This window comes from Microtus pennsylvanicus, chromosome 11, assembly GCF_037038515.1.
Source record: "Microtus pennsylvanicus isolate mMicPen1 chromosome 11, mMicPen1.hap1, whole genome shotgun sequence".
NCBI lineage: Eukaryota > Metazoa > Chordata > Mammalia > Rodentia > Cricetidae > Microtus > Microtus pennsylvanicus.
Genome location: NC_134589.1, coordinates 34,417,377 through 34,433,993, shown reverse-complemented (window position 1 = coordinate 34,433,993; position 16,617 = coordinate 34,417,377). Strand labels below are relative to the sequence as shown.

General features: G+C 41.0%; 1 protein-coding gene across 5 annotated transcripts in view; it reads left to right on the top strand.

Annotated features, from left to right (window-relative positions):
• The first annotated feature begins 1,736 nt into the window (after positions 1-1,736).
• Positions 1,737-16,617, top strand: part of Trim37 (tripartite motif containing 37) — a 123,650-nt gene continuing 108,769 nt past the window's right edge. For 2 of the 5 annotated variants that reach the window (XM_075991200.1, XM_075991202.1), the window contains exons 1-5: positions 1,737-2,049; positions 4,730-4,831; positions 7,496-7,536; positions 11,148-11,264; positions 14,585-14,672. In XM_075991200.1, coding sequence (XP_075847315.1) covers positions 1,888-2,049; positions 4,730-4,831; positions 7,496-7,536; positions 11,148-11,264; positions 14,585-14,672 — 510 coding nt within the window. In that variant the 5' untranslated portion in view covers positions 1,737-1,887. The remainder of the gene's footprint in view (positions 2,050-4,729; positions 4,832-7,495; positions 7,537-11,147; positions 11,265-14,584; positions 14,673-16,617) is intronic. The other 3 variants (XR_012912317.1, XM_075991201.1, XM_075991204.1) reach the window with 2 other exon arrangements.

Below are 16,617 nucleotides of genomic sequence, written 5' to 3'. Positions count from 1 at the left end.
CATGTATGTCTGCCTGTTTATGCCTGGTACCCAGGGAGGCCAGAAAAGGGTGTTATATCCCCTGAAAGTGGCAGTATAAATAGTTGTGAGCTGCCATGTTGGTACTGTGAATTGAACCTGGGTCCTCTGGAAGAACAGCAAGTGCTCTCTCTTAACTACTGAGCCATCTTTTAAAAGACAGTTTCTCTGTGTAGCCTTGGCTGTCCTGGAACTTGTTCTGTAGGCCTTGAACTCACAAAGACCCTCTTGCCTCCTCCTGAGTGCTGCGATTAAAGGCAAGTGCCACCACTGCTCTGGTGCTGTTTTGTATTTTGGAGACAGGATCTCACTCTCTAGGCCATGCTGGCCTGGAACTGGAGATGATCTTACTTCAGCTGTCCAAGTGCTGCGATTACAGACATGACCTATCATACCTGCTTTAAAATTTGTTACAGGCACAGAAGTCTGCCTGCCTCTGCCTACTGAGTTCTGGGATTGAAGGAGCGCAGCCACACCCACCCTGACAGATTACTGTTTTGAAGTAGGTCCCAGCACATGGTGCATGATGACTTGGAACTGACGATCTTCTTACCTTAGGCACCTGTGAATGAGGTGGCTAGCACCACAACCACCCAGCTTAAAGAATACACTGAAAGTACATAGAAAATTATTTTAATTCTGTGAGTTCGAGGCCAGCCTGGTCTACAAGAGCTAGTTCCAGGACAGGCTCCAAAGCAACCCTGTCTCGAAAAACTAACTAACTAACTAAATAATAAAAATTAAAAAAATCATTTTAACTAGGCTGAGAAGAGCCAAGAAGGTAACTATGATCATCACTTGGGTTTCAGGTGAGCCTGGGCTACACTGCAAGAATTAGTTTCAAACAAAGCTCAGCAAACTACCCCTGGGCCAATGTTGCCAGTAAAATTCTCTACCTGAACATTTAAATTGAACGCGCTCACAGAATTAAAATAATTTTCTATGTACTTTCAGTCTTTTCGGGCAGGAAATTAGAGGCGACAGCCTAGGAAGAATGAATACAGTTTTTTTTACGTTAGTCCCCAGAGAGCAGTGGGTGGGATGTGGCTCCAATTGTCTCCCTAAAATGAGAAGCAGATTTGGTAGAGCGCCTGCAATCCTGACACTCAGGAAGCTTCGAGACTATACCATATATCCAGTCCAACATGAACTACAGAGACCTTGTCTCGAAATAAGCCAAAACAAAAGAAACCGCTTGGTCACAATTGGAGCTTTCGAACTGTATTTCCTATGATAGAGGAAACGAAGTCTAAAAAAAAAACCAAAAAAAAAAAATTCTTAAAGTTTGCGCCTCCCAGAGGCGGAAAACAAACACCCTAACCACGAGTCCAGGGGTTCCTAAAGTGAGCCACAGACCACAGAGATCAGCACAGAGACTGCGGAGAGCGCAAACCTCTCCCAGTTCCTACTACTTGGAGGCGTGGCTTCTAACTGAGGCCCTCCCGCTCTGCGGGCGGCTGCGGCCTTTCGGGCGGTAAAACCTGAGAGCCGGGTGCGGACGCCAGGCCCGCCTCCCCGCCTCCCCGAGCTTGCAAGCTGCACGCACCGCGGGAGCCCGGGCCCCGCCTCTCCCCCCGCCTCGCCGAGTGAGCGTGCGCACCACGCTCTCCCGGCTGCCGCGCCTCTAGCTGCCCTGGTTACCGTTGGTGTTTGCGAATTCCCTGCAGCGGCGGTTTTGCCGCGGACCCAGCCCCGCGGCCGTTCCACACGCGCGCGCCGGCGTCACGTGGGCCGAGGCTCCCACGCGGACGCCGGCCGGCGGCTGAGGCGGCTGGAAGGCGCTGCGGCTACCGCTAGCCCACCGTCTCCGCCCCAGGGCTGGCGCGCGGATAAAAATGGCGAAATGGGGGTTAGCCGGCGGGGAACCTGATGGGATGGGGCACGGAGGTGGCACTGATGTGGAAGCCTGCTGAGGTGGGCGCAGGTGAGCTGGCGACCTCGGGCCGGCGGCTGACAGCGCAGACCACGGAGTCCGGGGGTCGTCGAGGGCCCCGCCGAGCGCCGGAGGCAATGGACGAGCAGAGTGTGGAGGTGAGGGGCGTTGCGGAGCGTGGCGGCTGGGCTCCTCGCCTTCGGGGAGCCTTTTCTATCCGGGGCGCCATGCTCTCGCCTTCCCTGTGGGAGGCAGGCTGGCCCTCGGCTTTCTGCTGCCCTCAGGCTGCCAGGTGCTGAAGCTGTTCCGCAGTCAGGTGCTGAGAGTTTGCAGCGCTGCCTTGGCCCGTGTGCTCGTCCCTGCTCGCAGGTTGAGCCTTTCCAGAGCAAAATTGCAAATTCATCCGAAGGACTTGCCCTGCTTTCGCGCCACGACTTGCTCGGAATGATTAAACATTTTCACCCTCAGCGGTACATTTTGCAAGATACGCACACACCTCTCGTACACTACAGTCTTAAAGACTAGTTTCCAGCATTGGTTCTTGTAGAATGACTTCATGGTTGGGATATTTCCATGAGAGCTAGAAGCGTCAAAAAAGATTGCTTTTTTTGGGGGGGGGGGGATACAACTATGCTATGTAGTGATAATTAAAATTTGAACCTTTCAGACACTAAAGTACTATGTAATTTTGGCTTTTAAAAAGTAAGGAGGCCGAGCATTGGTGGCGCATACCTTTAATCCCAACTTTCGGAAGGTAGAGGCAGTCGCACGTCTGTGAGTTCAAGGCCTTCTTGGAGCCAAGGACAACTAAGGCTACACAGAGAAACCGTGTCTGCGGTGTGTGTGGGGGGGGGGGGTTGAGTAAGAGGTAACTTACTGAGTGAGCACTGCACTTGAGATTAACACAATTCACCCAGTGGTTTTCTCAGAGCCATTTAGAGTTCCCATCTCTCAGGTTCCAGCTTGCAGTAATGATTAGAATCATTCATTGCTTTTGTGAAAGCCGTAGAAAGGTTTTGTAAACTTTTCTTGGTTTTTAGGAGAGTTTAATTCTTCTGGGATGGAGTAAAAACAAACGTCATTCTGCAAAAATAAACTTGAAATATACAACAACAGTATTTTTAGTTTTGTTTTTTAATTTTAACTTGTCAGTTACTTTCAAGATATATTCCTCTGGAACTTGCAAAGAAGAATGGTATTGTGGGTTTTTTTTCTATTTATAACCTTTTAAAAACTTGCCTGTTTAAAATTTTTTTTATTGGTAACTAGATGTCAGAAGTAACACTAAAATTTTTAGTGGATGCAGATTCCCGGGCTCACATAATCAGTTGATTACATCAGGACAGAAATCCGGATTCTGAATTAGTTTCTCTTTGGGCCAGAAAACTTTTCCAATAACTAACCTAAATATCTTTCCCAATATGTTTTTCTTTATTTTGAGTGAGCCTTGATTTGCTCATGTGGCGGTCAGGACAGCTGTCAGTTCTCCTACCATGTGGGGCTCCTTGGGCTTGATGGTACAGCCTTTGCTGCTGAGCCACCTTGCCAGCTCCAGTTTATCTTTGTAAAAATTTCCTGTTTGGATGTGGTGGTGCATTCCTTTAATCCCCGCCCTTGGGAGGCAGAGGCAAGCAGATCTCTGATTTCTAGGCCAAGATGGTGAGTACAGGGAGTTTTCAGGCCAACCGGAGCTCTGTAGGAGACTATTGTCTCTTAAAAACAAATCCCCATTTGTAATTACAAAAGCCATTCATCTCTTTTGTGAAGTTGCAGAACTAGTAAGTTCTCATTGTGTATTTAGTCATGCAATCTTCCTTTGCTTCTTACTGACACACACAGTTTCTGTACTACCATGTATTTCTACATGCTATCTGTGTAATTGCCATAGTTTACTTAACGTACTGGGGAAGATATTTCTACATAAAGTTTATATTTGCATTTCATGTTTTCCTCATTGCATGTGTGTGTGCGTGTGTGCATGCGCACATGTGTGTTCATCAAGGTGCAGGTGTGTGTGTTTGATACACATATGGAGGTCAGAGGAGACCCACTGGTGATTACATTCCACCTTTTGTTTGAGGCAGGGTCTCATTGGAACTTCGCCAGTTAGCCAGGCTAGCTGGCAGTGAGCTTCTAAGGATCTGCCTGTCTCTTGTCTCCTGTCTTGCCATAGCTGGGATGGCATACACCTGCCAGCATCCTGGATTCTTCCTGGATTCTGGGAACGCTAGATTCTTTTGTTTTCAAGGCAGGCTCTTCACTAACTGAGCCGCTTTCTTAGTCCGTATGTTTTCTTAGGAACATCATCAAGCTTATGCTTGATTTCCAGATAATCTGATTGGCCAAAGTTCTGATGGGGAGTATAGTAAGAGATGAGAGGCACTATCAGCCCCAAGTGGAAATGCTGGGTGAATTGGTTTCTTTCTCTCTCTTTTCCTTTTTCTTTTTCTTTTTTTTTTTTTTTTTTGGTTTTTTCGAGACAGGGTTTCTCTGTGGCTTTGGAGCCTGTCCTGGAACTAGCTCTGTAGACCAGGCTGGTCTCGAACTCACAGAGATCCACCTGTCTCTGCCTCCCAAGTGCTGGGATTACAGGCGTGCGCCACCACCACCCGGCCCTTTTTCTTTTTCTTGAGTCAGAGTCTCACTGAGTAGCCCAGGGATGCCTGGAACTCACTATGTATAGTCTCAGACTGGCAGAGATCCTACTGCCACTGCCCCCTGAATGATGGGATTAAAGTTGTGCACCACTATGCCTGACCTTGATTGAAGTCTTTTTATCTTGCTCTTTATGCTTGATTTGGTGTAATCTGAGAACCTTACTGTATCTTTTGTTTCCAGAGCATTGCTGAGGTTTTCCGATGTTTCATTTGTATGGAGAAATTGCGGGATGCTCGGCTGTGTCCTCATTGCTCCAAGCTTTGTTGTTTCAGCTGTATTAGGGTAAGTTGTATTTCTTTTTATGTGCATTCAGTTTTGTTTTTGTTAACTGTTTTGTTTTGTTTTGAGATCTTACAGTTTCTTTTGAGGTCTTACATTGCAGCTCTGGCTGGCCTGGAATTTACTCTGTAGACCAGGCTGCCTTCAAATTCACAGAGGTCCACCTGCCTCTTTTTCCTGAATGCTGTACTGTAAGTATTAACCATGACCCTTTTTCTTTTTCTTTTCTTTCTTTCTTTTTGATTTTTTGCAATTCTTTTTTTTTTTTTTTTGGTTTTTCGAGTCAGGGTTTCTCTGTGGTTTTGGAGCCTGTCCTGGAACTAGCTCTTGTAGACCAGGCTGGTCTCAAACTCACAGAGATCCACCTGCCTCTGCCTCACGAGTGCTGGGATTAAATCTTTTTGGTTTTTTGAGACAGGGTTTTGGAGCCTGTCCTGGAACTAGCTCTTGTAGACCAGGCTGGCCTCACAGAAATCCACCTGCTTCTGCCTCCCAAGTGCTGGGATTAAAGGCGTGCGCCACCACTGCCCAGCTTCCCTTTCTCTTACCATATTTTGCATCTCTTTAAAATGTTTCTTTAATAAATGTTTCTCAACAGAGCACCATTTTAAAATGTAAATTGTGTGTGTTGCTTGCATATATGTCTGCACATTATGTGTGTGTGTACTGTGCTCCTGGAATCCAGAAGAGTACATCAGATCTCCAGTGAGCAGAGTTACCGAAAATTATGAGCTGCCACGTTGGTGGTGGGGATTGAACCTGGGTCCTCTGGAAAGGCAGCTAGTATTCTCAACCATGACAAGATGACTTAGTAATTAGTAAGTCAACTACTTGTTTCTAAGCCTGGCGATCCAAGGTTAGTTTCACAGTGTAAGAAGAGGACCAGCTAGTTCAGGGTGTCCGGACCTTCATAAGCACACAAAGAAAAAGAAAAAGAGAAAAATGTCCCTTTGTCAAGAGGAATCTCAATAGCACCCAAATGATTTTCTTCTAGTCACAGGACTAGCAGATATTGGAGCTGAATTGAATCTTTTTAAGATTAACTTAATCTAATTAAGTCTGTTTTAGAGTTCAACATATGAAACTGGTTGTCACATTGATAAAGGGGGAAACTTTATCTTTCTTAGCGTTGTTTTCTTAGCTGTAGGATTTAGGTGATAATCTGCCCAATGGCTAGTTGGGAAATAAGTGAAAAGATAATTGAGAGGTTAGAAAATATTACCCTCTTGTGAAGTTTTGTTGTAGTAGTTTATCACCCAGTGTACATGGTCTTTTCAGTTAAATTGCAGCTACGGGGCTGGAGAGATGGCTCAGAGGTTAAGAGCATTGCCTGCTCTTCCAAAGGTCCTGAGTTCAATTCCCAGCAACCACATGGTGGCTCACAACCATCTGTAATGGGATCTGGTACCCTCTTCTGGCCTGCAGGCATACACACAGACAGAATATTGTATACATAATAAATAAATAAATATTTTTAAAAAATTGCAGCTACAGAGATGGATCGGTCTCCATCACTGTAGTGAAAGCTTGGTGGCGTCTGTCTAGACTGAGTTTCTTTGAAAGTGCCTGTGACCTCTGGGGATTGTGTTGAACCTGGCCGATTCTTGGTTACCTTTTCCTCTTCCTTCTTTCTAAATGCATTTACTTACTGTGAGATATTGGATTTACTTTTGCCGCTCTAGCTATCATCTATATATGGGTCCTGGATTTAGTCCTTTAGCGTTGGTTTTATTTATCTTTATGTGGGGTGTCGTTAAACATGGTGACCAGCAGGGACTTTACCACAAAGCAATGTTTTTAGCGTAGCATTGACTTTTAAGATGTCTTACTTCATTTCGTTCCAGAATCTTGAACTTACTTAGGATAAATTTTTTTTTCTTTTCTTTTTGGCGGGAGGTGGGGGTGGTTTCGAGATAGGGTTTTTCTGTGTAACAGCCCTGACTCTCCTGGAACTCAATTTGTAGACCAGGCTGGCTTCGAACTCCCAGCCTCTGCCTCTCAGGTGCTAGGATTAAAGGCGTGCACCACTACCCCCAGCTATGTTATTTTTTCAAACTGACCCTGATGTCTTTATGTCTTTTGTTTTGCCTGTCATTCAGACTTGTAATCTTGAACACCAGTGACTTTTTTTTTTCCCCTCCAAGATAGGGTTTCTTTGTGTGTAGCTCTGGCTGTCCTAGAATTAGCGAACTCACAGAGATCTACTTACTCTGCCTCCCGGCCATAGTGCTTACTTATGTTTTTAGGACTGATTTACATGTCCATAATGTGAATCTTAGAATTAGTTTGCTTTTTACAAACTAAATTTGGTACTACCTTAAACTTCGTGGTTTGTAATTAGTTATAAAAAAAATCACTGCGGCTTACTTTTGAGAGTGGAGTGATGGCATTATTACAAAGATTACATCTTTGTGAGTTATAGCCAGCCCTAGAATCCCTTGCTTTCCTAAGGGAGAGTATCCTCTGTACTATTTTGGGATAAATTCTATCCCTTTGAAAATTTGTTCCTGTACTGATAATGATGAGTAGTAGATTGCCTGTTATTTCTGTATCTCTAAAATAAATTAGGCACTAGAGAGTTAAACTCATTAAATGTAGTTTATAATGATTAGATATATAAAGTAATGATGTTTTTATAATCAAACTTTAATTATTTTGCCTCCTCAGCGCTGGCTGACAGAGCAGAGAGCTCAGTGTCCTCATTGTCGGTGAGTGTTTTGCTGTTTGCATATATGGAAAACGGTAAAAGAGGATGCCCTGGGATACATAAAGGCAAACTTTCCTTTCCCCTCCATCCCTGCAGTTTCCCACATTTCTTTTCCTTAGGGATAAAGTTGAATAGAAGACGATGAGTAGATTTAGAAGCAGAAGTGCAGGAACTGTATCCTGACTACATTTTATGTGTTGTGCCATGTTTTTTCTTACATAGTGATTGTGTAGCTTAACATTTTTTTTTTCTTTCCAGACAGGAATTCTCTGTATAACTGTCTGGAACTCACTTTGTTGACCAGACTGGCCTCGAACTCACAGAGAACCTCCTGCCTCTGCCTCTCAAGTGCTGGGATTAAAGGCGTGTGCCACCACCACCTGACCTTCTTAACTTTTTAATTTAAACAAAAAATGTAAGCCAAGCTTGGTAGCTCAACCTGTGATCCTAGAACTCTGGAGGCAGGAGTTTTGAAATGCATTTGGGGTCAGCTTGAGACCTTATCAACTGGAAAAAAGCGCTTTGAGAAGAAATGGACAGGCATGCTAAGTTTATATGCCGATGGTGGTGTAGATTCTTACATAGCTTTTCTTTTCTCTGTCTTTTTTTTTTTTTTTTGTAGTTTTGAGACAGGGTCTCTTTGTGTCACTCTGGCTGTCCTCGAACTCAGAGATCCACCTGTCTCTGCATCCTGACTGCAGGGAATAAAGGTGTGAACCACCGTCACCGGGCAATTATGTACCTTTTCTTAAACCAGACAAATATAGTACTTACTGTTTGTGATTCTCTTGCTTGTCATTTGTTTACTCTTTGGGATGGGTACCCCAGGCTGACCTCCACCTGTGAGGGTAAACTTGACCTCTTGGCAACCATGTTCTGTAGTGATAGGATTTACAGGAGTGTGCTCCATACGTAGCTTTATTTATTTTTACTGATTTTTATTGAGCTCTACATTTTCTCTGCTCCCTCCCTGCCTCTCACCTCCCTTTCAACTTTCTCTCATGGTCCCCATGCTCCTAATTTACTCAGGAGATCTTATCTTTTTCTACTTCCCATGTAGATTAGATCCACGTACGTCTCTCTTAGGGTCCTCATTGTTGTCTAGGTTCTCAGGATTGTGATTTGTAGGCTGTTTTTCTTTGCTTTATGTCTAAAAACCACTTATGAGTGAGTACATATGATATTTGTCTTTCTGGGTCTGAAATACCTCATTCAATATGATGTTTTCTACCTTCATCCATTTGCCTGTAAATTGCAAGATATCATTTTTTTCTGCTGTGTAGTACTCCATTGTGTAAATGTACCACATTTTTCTTATCCATTCTTCCATCAAGGGCATTTAAGTTGTTTCCAGGTTCTGGCTATTACAAACAAAGCTGCTATGAACATAGTTGAGCACATGTCCTCGTAGCATGATTGAGCATCCTTTGGATATATACCTAAAAGTGGTATTACTGGGTCTTGAGGAAGGTTGTTTCCTAATTTTCTGAGAAATCGCCACACTGACATCCAAAGGGATTGTACCAGCTTGCATTCTCACCAGCAATGCAGAAGTGTTCTCTTTTCCCCACAACCTCTCCAGCATAAATTGTCATCAGTGTTTTTGATCTTGGCTATTCTTACAGGTGTAAGCTGGAATCTCAGAGTTGTTTTGATTTGCATTTCTCTGATGACTAAGGACGTAGAGCATTTCCTTAATTGTCTTTCAGCCATTTTAGATTCCTCTGTTGAGAGTTCTCTGTATAGGTCTGTACTCCTTTTTTCTATTGGATTATTTGTTCTTTTGATGACCAATTTCTTGAGTTCTTTGTATATTTTAGAGATCAGACCTGTCTGATGTGGGGTTAGTGAAGATCTTTTCCCATTCTGTAGGCTGTCGTTTTGTCTTGTTGACCATGCCCTTTGCTTTATAGAAGCTTTTCAGTTTCAGGAGGTTCCATTTATTAATTGTTTCTCTCAGTGTCTGTGCTGCTGGGGTTATATTTAGGAAGTGGTATCCTGTGCGAATGTGTTCAAGTGTACTTTCCACTTTCTCTTCATGAGGTTCAGTGTGGCTTTATGTTGAGGTCTTTGATCCATTTGGACAGGAGTTTTGTGCGTGGTGATAGATATGGATCTATTTTCATTCTTCTACATGTTGATATCCAGTTATGCCAGCACCATTTGTTGAATATGCTTTCTTTTTTCCATTTGATAGTTTTTGCTTCTTTGTCAAAAATCAGGTATTCTAACATACCTAGGGTTTTTTTTTTTTTTTCGAGAGAGGGTTTCTCTGTGGTTTTGGAGCCTGTCCTGGAACTAGCTCTTGTAGACCAGGCTGGTCTCGAACTCACAGAGATCTGCCTGCCTCTGCCTCCCAAGTGCTGGGATTAAAGTCATGCGCCACTACCACCCAGCTCATACCTAGGTTTATAATCGAGTTTTCCCCCTCCTAAAATCAGTGGGAATATGTCACTGATGGTGTGTGTGTAAGTCATTTAATTGTGTTTGATAACTCTTTATAAGATGATGTTCATATTGAGAGACATTTAGCGCATTTCTGTTTCTAAGTATTTAGGCAACAGTGCCATATTAGTTTATGCGAAGAGCACTATAAACTAGAATTTGCTGTAGTGATTGTACTCTATGTATACATTCCAGTGTGACTGCCAGCTACATGTGCCGATGGAGGGCTTCAGTTGTGTCTAATGGGATTCAGGACATTTTATTTTTTTATTGAGACAATCTTGCTATGTAGCCCAGGTTAGCTTTGAACTCTTCCTCTTGCCTCAGATTTCTGAGTGTTGTCATATTAGGCATTTTTTTGTTTATATTTTGGTTTGGTGTTTGAGAGAAGGTTTCTTGTATAACAGTCCTGGCTGTTCTGGAACTCGCTCTGTAGACAGGGCTGGCTTCAAATTTAGAGATCTGCTTGCCTCTGCTCTCCAAGTGCTGGGATTAAAGGTGTATACCACCAGTAACTGGCTCACCCCCTTTTCTTTTTGTTGTTTTAAATGAAATACCCACATTTGACCAGTTATTGCCTCTAATTTCTTGTTTTGGTGATCTATGGCTTGAATTCAGGAAGTAACTCATACTAGTAGCATTTATCTGCTGCTCCTGAACTGTAGTCCAGGCCCATGGCTATCATCTTGTACAGTCCAATTTAGCCTAAGTAATTAAAAAGTTATAATTTAAATTATCATTGTTATTGTTTGGTTGGTGCATCTTGTGTGTGTGATGTATGAATATGAGAAAAATGAATTACAAAGCATACTTTTCATTGCCTCTTTGCTTTTTTGATACAGAACCTCCCTGTGTAGCCCAAGTTACACATTTTTCTTCCACATTTTTTATATGCATTATTATTATATAAAGTAATACATACATTATATAAATATATATTTATATTACTATTTATTATATTTATATTAAATAATAACTTATTATTTCACCCAAATGGGCCTTAAACTCTTCAGTTCTATATCCTTAGTGTTAAGATTACAGATGTGCTTTTCCATATGCTTTTCTTACTGTTTTAATAATATTGTGGTCTCTTTTGAGGAATACTTATTTTAGAAAAATCTTGCATGTCTGAGCTAGAACATACATGTGTATGGATTTTCTTTTCAGTGCTCCACTTCAGCTACGGGAACTAGTGAATTGTCGCTGGGCAGAAGAAGTGACACAGCAGCTTGATACTCTTCAACTGTGCAGTCTTACCAAGCATGAAGAAAACGAGAAGGACAAGTACGTGATTGGTCTTTTGTTCAGTAGTTAATACGTTAGGCCATTCGGTTTCAAAGAAACACACAGAGGCTTAAATTAATTATAAACTGTTTGACCTATTAGCTCAGGCTTATTATTAACTAGCTCTTACAACTTAACCCATAATTCTTATCTATGTATAACCACATGGATTGGTACTTTTCTCAGTAAGGCATTCTCATCTTGCTTCCTCTGCATCTGGTTGGTGACTGCATCTGTGCTTTTTCTCTTCCCAGAATTCTGTTAGTCTTGTCATCCTTTCCGTACTTCCTGCCTGGCTACTAGCCAGTCAGTGTATTATTAAACTAACACGAGTGATCAATCTTTACAGTGTACAAGATAATTATCTGTATACAGTTTTATTGACACTTTATGTATCTGTATGCATATGTTTAAATGATTGACTTGTGTGTGTACCTTGTGTTTGTACTGGGAATTAAATCTAGGGTCACATGCATGTAAAAGTGCTCCCTGACTTGAAGATCTAATGATACTGTATTGATAATTTTCTTTTTTCTTTTTTTTTTTTTTTTAAGATTTTTATTTATTTATTACGTGTACAGCATTCCTTCCATGTGTGCCCGCAGGCCAGAAGGGGGCGCCAGGTCTCATTATAGATGGCTGTGAGCCACCATGTGGTTACTGGGAATTGAACTCAGGACCTCTGGAAGAGCAGTCAGTGCTCTTAACCACTGAGCCATTTCTCCAGCCCCAATAATTTTCTTTTATCTATAACTGAGAAAGTTAATGTTAACCTTTTAAATCCTTTCATTTGTTTTATCTAAAGTTTTTTTTTATATATTGCTTCTATATTTATTTCATGACCACTCACTCATAGAGGAGCACAAAGTACTGTGTTATGTTAGTTGATACAAAGGCAAATATAGATGATTTCTGTTTAACTGATTAACGGGAACACAGCAATAATATAATGGTATGGTCTTGTTAGAAAGTACAGTGGGGGGCTGGAGAGACGACTCAGTGGTTAAGGGCACTGCCTGTTCTTTCAAAGGTCCTGAGTTCAATTCCCAGCAACCACATGGTGGTCCACAACCATCTGTAATGAGATCTGTTGCCCTCTTCTGACCTGCAGGCATACATGTAGGCAGAAACTGTATACATAATAAATAAATAAATAGATGTTTTTAAAAAAGCAAGTATAGTGGACACAAATTTTGGATAAAAAAAGAATGAGGCATTATATTGCATGTTACAGATATCAGTCATATCTGTATTAGGGTTATTAGAAACAGATCAAAAGTAGAAAGTTAGAGATTTCAGGAATGTTAAATTTTAAAAGATAACTATACATAGTATGTTAAATTTAGCATTGTTATTATTACTATTATATAGAAATAAAAGCATGGGGGCTAGAGAATTGAGTCAGTCGGGAAGAGTGTGTATACTGAACTTGCAGAGGACCTAAGTTGGAGTCCCATCACTCATGTTATGTGGCTCATAACTCCCCGTAACACCAGTTCTAGGGGAATCCAATGCCTCTCTTCCATGGGCACCTGCACTTAACATACCCACAAACAGATACATGTGCACATAATTTAAAGTAATAAAAAATAATCTTTTTTTTTTTTATTTTTAAAGAAGAAGCAAAGGAAGTAACCACAGAAATGGGAGGAGACTAAACTGGATTGTTCTTGGTTTTGTGCATGCGTGCGTGTATGTATGTGTGTGCGCGTGCCTGCGCCAGCTTTTGCTTTGTATCCCAGATTGACCTTGAAATCACTTTGTAGTTTAGCCTTTTTTCTGCTTCAGTCTCTCTGTACTGTACTCTCTGGTATAGAAATTACAGGTTTGTGCCACTTTGCTCAGTTGATGCTGAGCAAGTCCATAATTATATAAAACTGAGTATTCTACTACTGTTCCAGATAAACTACACTTTTTTTTTCTATTTTTGTTTTTTGAGACAGAGTTTCTCTGTGTGGCTGTCTGGGACATCACAGAGCTCTGCCTGCCTCTACCTCCTGAGTGCTGGGATTAGAGGCATGCACCACCATGCCTGGCTTGCTAAATTGAACTCTTAAGGCTGTTTATTTTAGCATTATGGTGGTCATACCAAAAAGAGTAATTTAAGTATAATAACACATCTCATCAGTGACCTCTTGAATATTTTTCCCTGTAGGTTGATGAGATATCACTGTTTGGAAAAGTCTTTTTTTGTTGGGCTTTTACTTTTTTTCATTAGTGCCTCTCATAAAAGGAATAAATGTCCTACAGTTTCCTAATCTGACAATCTTTTGTTTTGTTTTGTTTTAATTTTAAGCCTTAGCTTCCCATGTGTATTACAGATCTTGGGTTATTTTATATATCATGTAAAGTAAGTATATTAATATGGTTGGGTAGTTTTAGAGGCAGGAAATCCAAGATCAAGGTGCTTGATGAAAGGCTGGTTTCTGGTGAAGCTTCTGTCCTTGACTTGTACATGGCTGCCTTCTTACTGAGTCACTTTGAAGGTTAAGACCTCATCAATTTTGGGGAGAGCACAGTTATGTCTGTCACAGAATTGAACTTCATTGTTTTGTATGTGAACATCTGTATTAAGGGAAAGTTTCAAATTCATTTCCCATGATGACCTTGTATTGACATTGTGTAGTCGGTATGTCTTGTTGTAGACAGAAGTTTCCGTCTCACCTAGTCCCACAGCAGTTCAGTCCCAAAGAAACACAGAGATGCTTATATTAATTATAAACTGGCCTGTTAGCTTTTAGGCTTATTATTAACTAACTAGCTCTTACAACTTAAATTAACCCATAATTCTTGTCTATGTTTAGCCACATGGCTTGGTATTCTTGTCTTGCTTCCTATGAGTTTGGCTGGTGACTGTGACTCGGCCTTTCCTCTTCCCGAATTCTCTTAGTCTGGTTGCCATGCCTATACTTCCTGCCTGCTACTGGCCAATCTGCATTTTATTAAACCAATACTAGTGACATAACAAGGTGTTTGAAAAGTACTTGTACATATATATGCATTTGCTTTTGTCAAAAGATTAAGTCTTTATTAAGCAGTAGTGGAATAGCATTTTTTGTATATAGTGATAAAAGGAAGTGGTGTATGTATTTTATTTAGAAATAAATCTGCAATTTGCTTGTTTAAGGTTTAGATTAATGAAAAAAGTACTTAAACAGTTTTGTCCATGTGTAATTTAACCTAATTATTAGAAGCTGTTGAATGCATTTTACCTTTTTTATGATGCTTTATCATTTCAAATTGAGAAATCTGTTTGCTTTAGCTTAGAAGTTTCTTGAAAATTATATTTCAGTTTTAACTTTTCTTTTTATATTGTATAGATGTGAAAATCACCATGAAAAACTCAGTGTATTTTGCTGGACTTGTAAGAAGTGTATCTGCCATCAGTGTGCACTTTGGGGAGGAATGGTGAGCAGAACAAACTCAGCACATACCCTTTGGTTTAGATACCAGAAGGCATTGGTGTAACTAGTTGATTAGATGGAAAAAAGCATTATTTTACTTTGTTGGGTGAAAAATGTTCCTGTCTTATGCATTTTAGAGGTATTGTACCTTCTGCTGTTCCTGAAGACGCTTTTTGGTCAGGAGTGTAGATAAAGGATGGATACTGCTTTCATAGCTTAATGTCTATAAAATATATGTTCACATTTAACTTTTATTTTTCTCCTTCCCTCTTTCCTCCTTCCTTTTTCTGTGATGTTGGCGATTGAACCCAGACCTTATGCTTGCTGGGTCAGTGCCATGTCAGTAAGTTACATCCTCAGGCCAGGACCAGTGTCATTGATTTGGGTACTGGTCAGTTGATCTTTACACTTTAGATGCTTCTGAAGTAATGTAAGTGCAAATAGCTATATTATCTAACATTTTTATTTTTTAGTTTCTTTTTCTAATCTTGTTCAGAGGCCCTTACTGTTCAGGGTTGTTGCCTCCTCCCACCATCCAGAGGTGGGACTACCAGCATGCAATCTTCTCCTTGGCCTAAAAGATGTTTGTTTGTTTATTTATTTATTTATTTATTTATTTATTTATTTTTGAGACTGGATCTCACTATGTAGGATAGATGAGCCTTAAACTTCAAGGTTTTCTGCTTCAGCGTCCCTAGTCCTGAGATATAGTTATATGGTGTCTGGCTAAAATATTATTTATTTTTTATTTTTATTGAGCTCTACATTTTTCTCTGCTCCCTTCCCTGCCTCTCCCCTCCCCTTCAACCCTCTCCCAAGGTCCCCATGCTCCCAATTTACTAAGGAGATCTTGTCCTTTTTTTACTTCCCATGTAGATTAGATCCATGTAAGTCTCTCTTAGGGTCCTCATTGTTGTCTAGGTTCTCTGGGATTGTGATTTGTGGGCTGATTTTTTTTGCTTTTTGTCTAAAAACCACTTATGAATGTGTACATGTGATAGTTGTCTTTCTGTGTCTGGGTTACCTCACTCCATATGATGTTTTCTAGCTCCATCCATTTGCCTGCAAAATTCAAGATGTTGTTATTTTGGCTAAAAGATTTTTAAGTCAAGCTACCTTTATCAAGTCTGAAGTATTCATAGTAGCCTTTCTAGAAGCAGCTTTTGTTTAATATCTGTGTTCCATTACTTAATAGTCAATTAAGTCATTTGTATTTAGTACAACAACATAAATAGGTTGAGATTGAATACAGTAAGAGTTTTTGTTTTGTCCATGTTGGAGATTCAGAACCCCCCATGTGCTAGAAAAAAATGTTCTATCACTTGCCTCTAACCCTAGACTAAAACAATAGATTCTTAGTTTATCTACATCAGTTATTGCCTAACTCATGTTAATTATGAGACTTGATCATTCTGTGGCTATTAGGCTGTGTGTTTTACAGAGACTATGGCAGGCTGAGCTGGTTGAGTAGTGCTCAGTCAGAGAGCTTTGTCTGAGTTTGAATTCTTATGTACCGACTGGAAAAAATTTAAGTACCACAATTTGTTGTCTAAGCTAGTTTTATAAGAGGCTCAAGAGACATCCTCAGAATCAACATTTAAAAATATCCATATCAGGGGCTGGAGAGATGCTCAGAGGTTAAGAACACTGGCTGTTCTTCCAGGGGTCCTGAGTTCAGTTCCCCAGAAACTACATGTTGGCTCACAGCCATCTACAGTGAGATCTTGTGTCCTCTTCTGGTACTCAGGATAAATATGTAATAAATAAATAAATCTTTTTAAAAAATCCACATCAGCTGGGAATGGTGGCAAATGCCTTTAATCCCAGAACTCAGGAGGCAAAGATAGGTGCATCTCTGAATTCAAGGCCAGCCTGGTCTACAGAAAGAGTTCCAGGACAGCCAGGGCTACACAGAGTCGTGGGATCTGCAAGGTTACTCAGCAGATCAG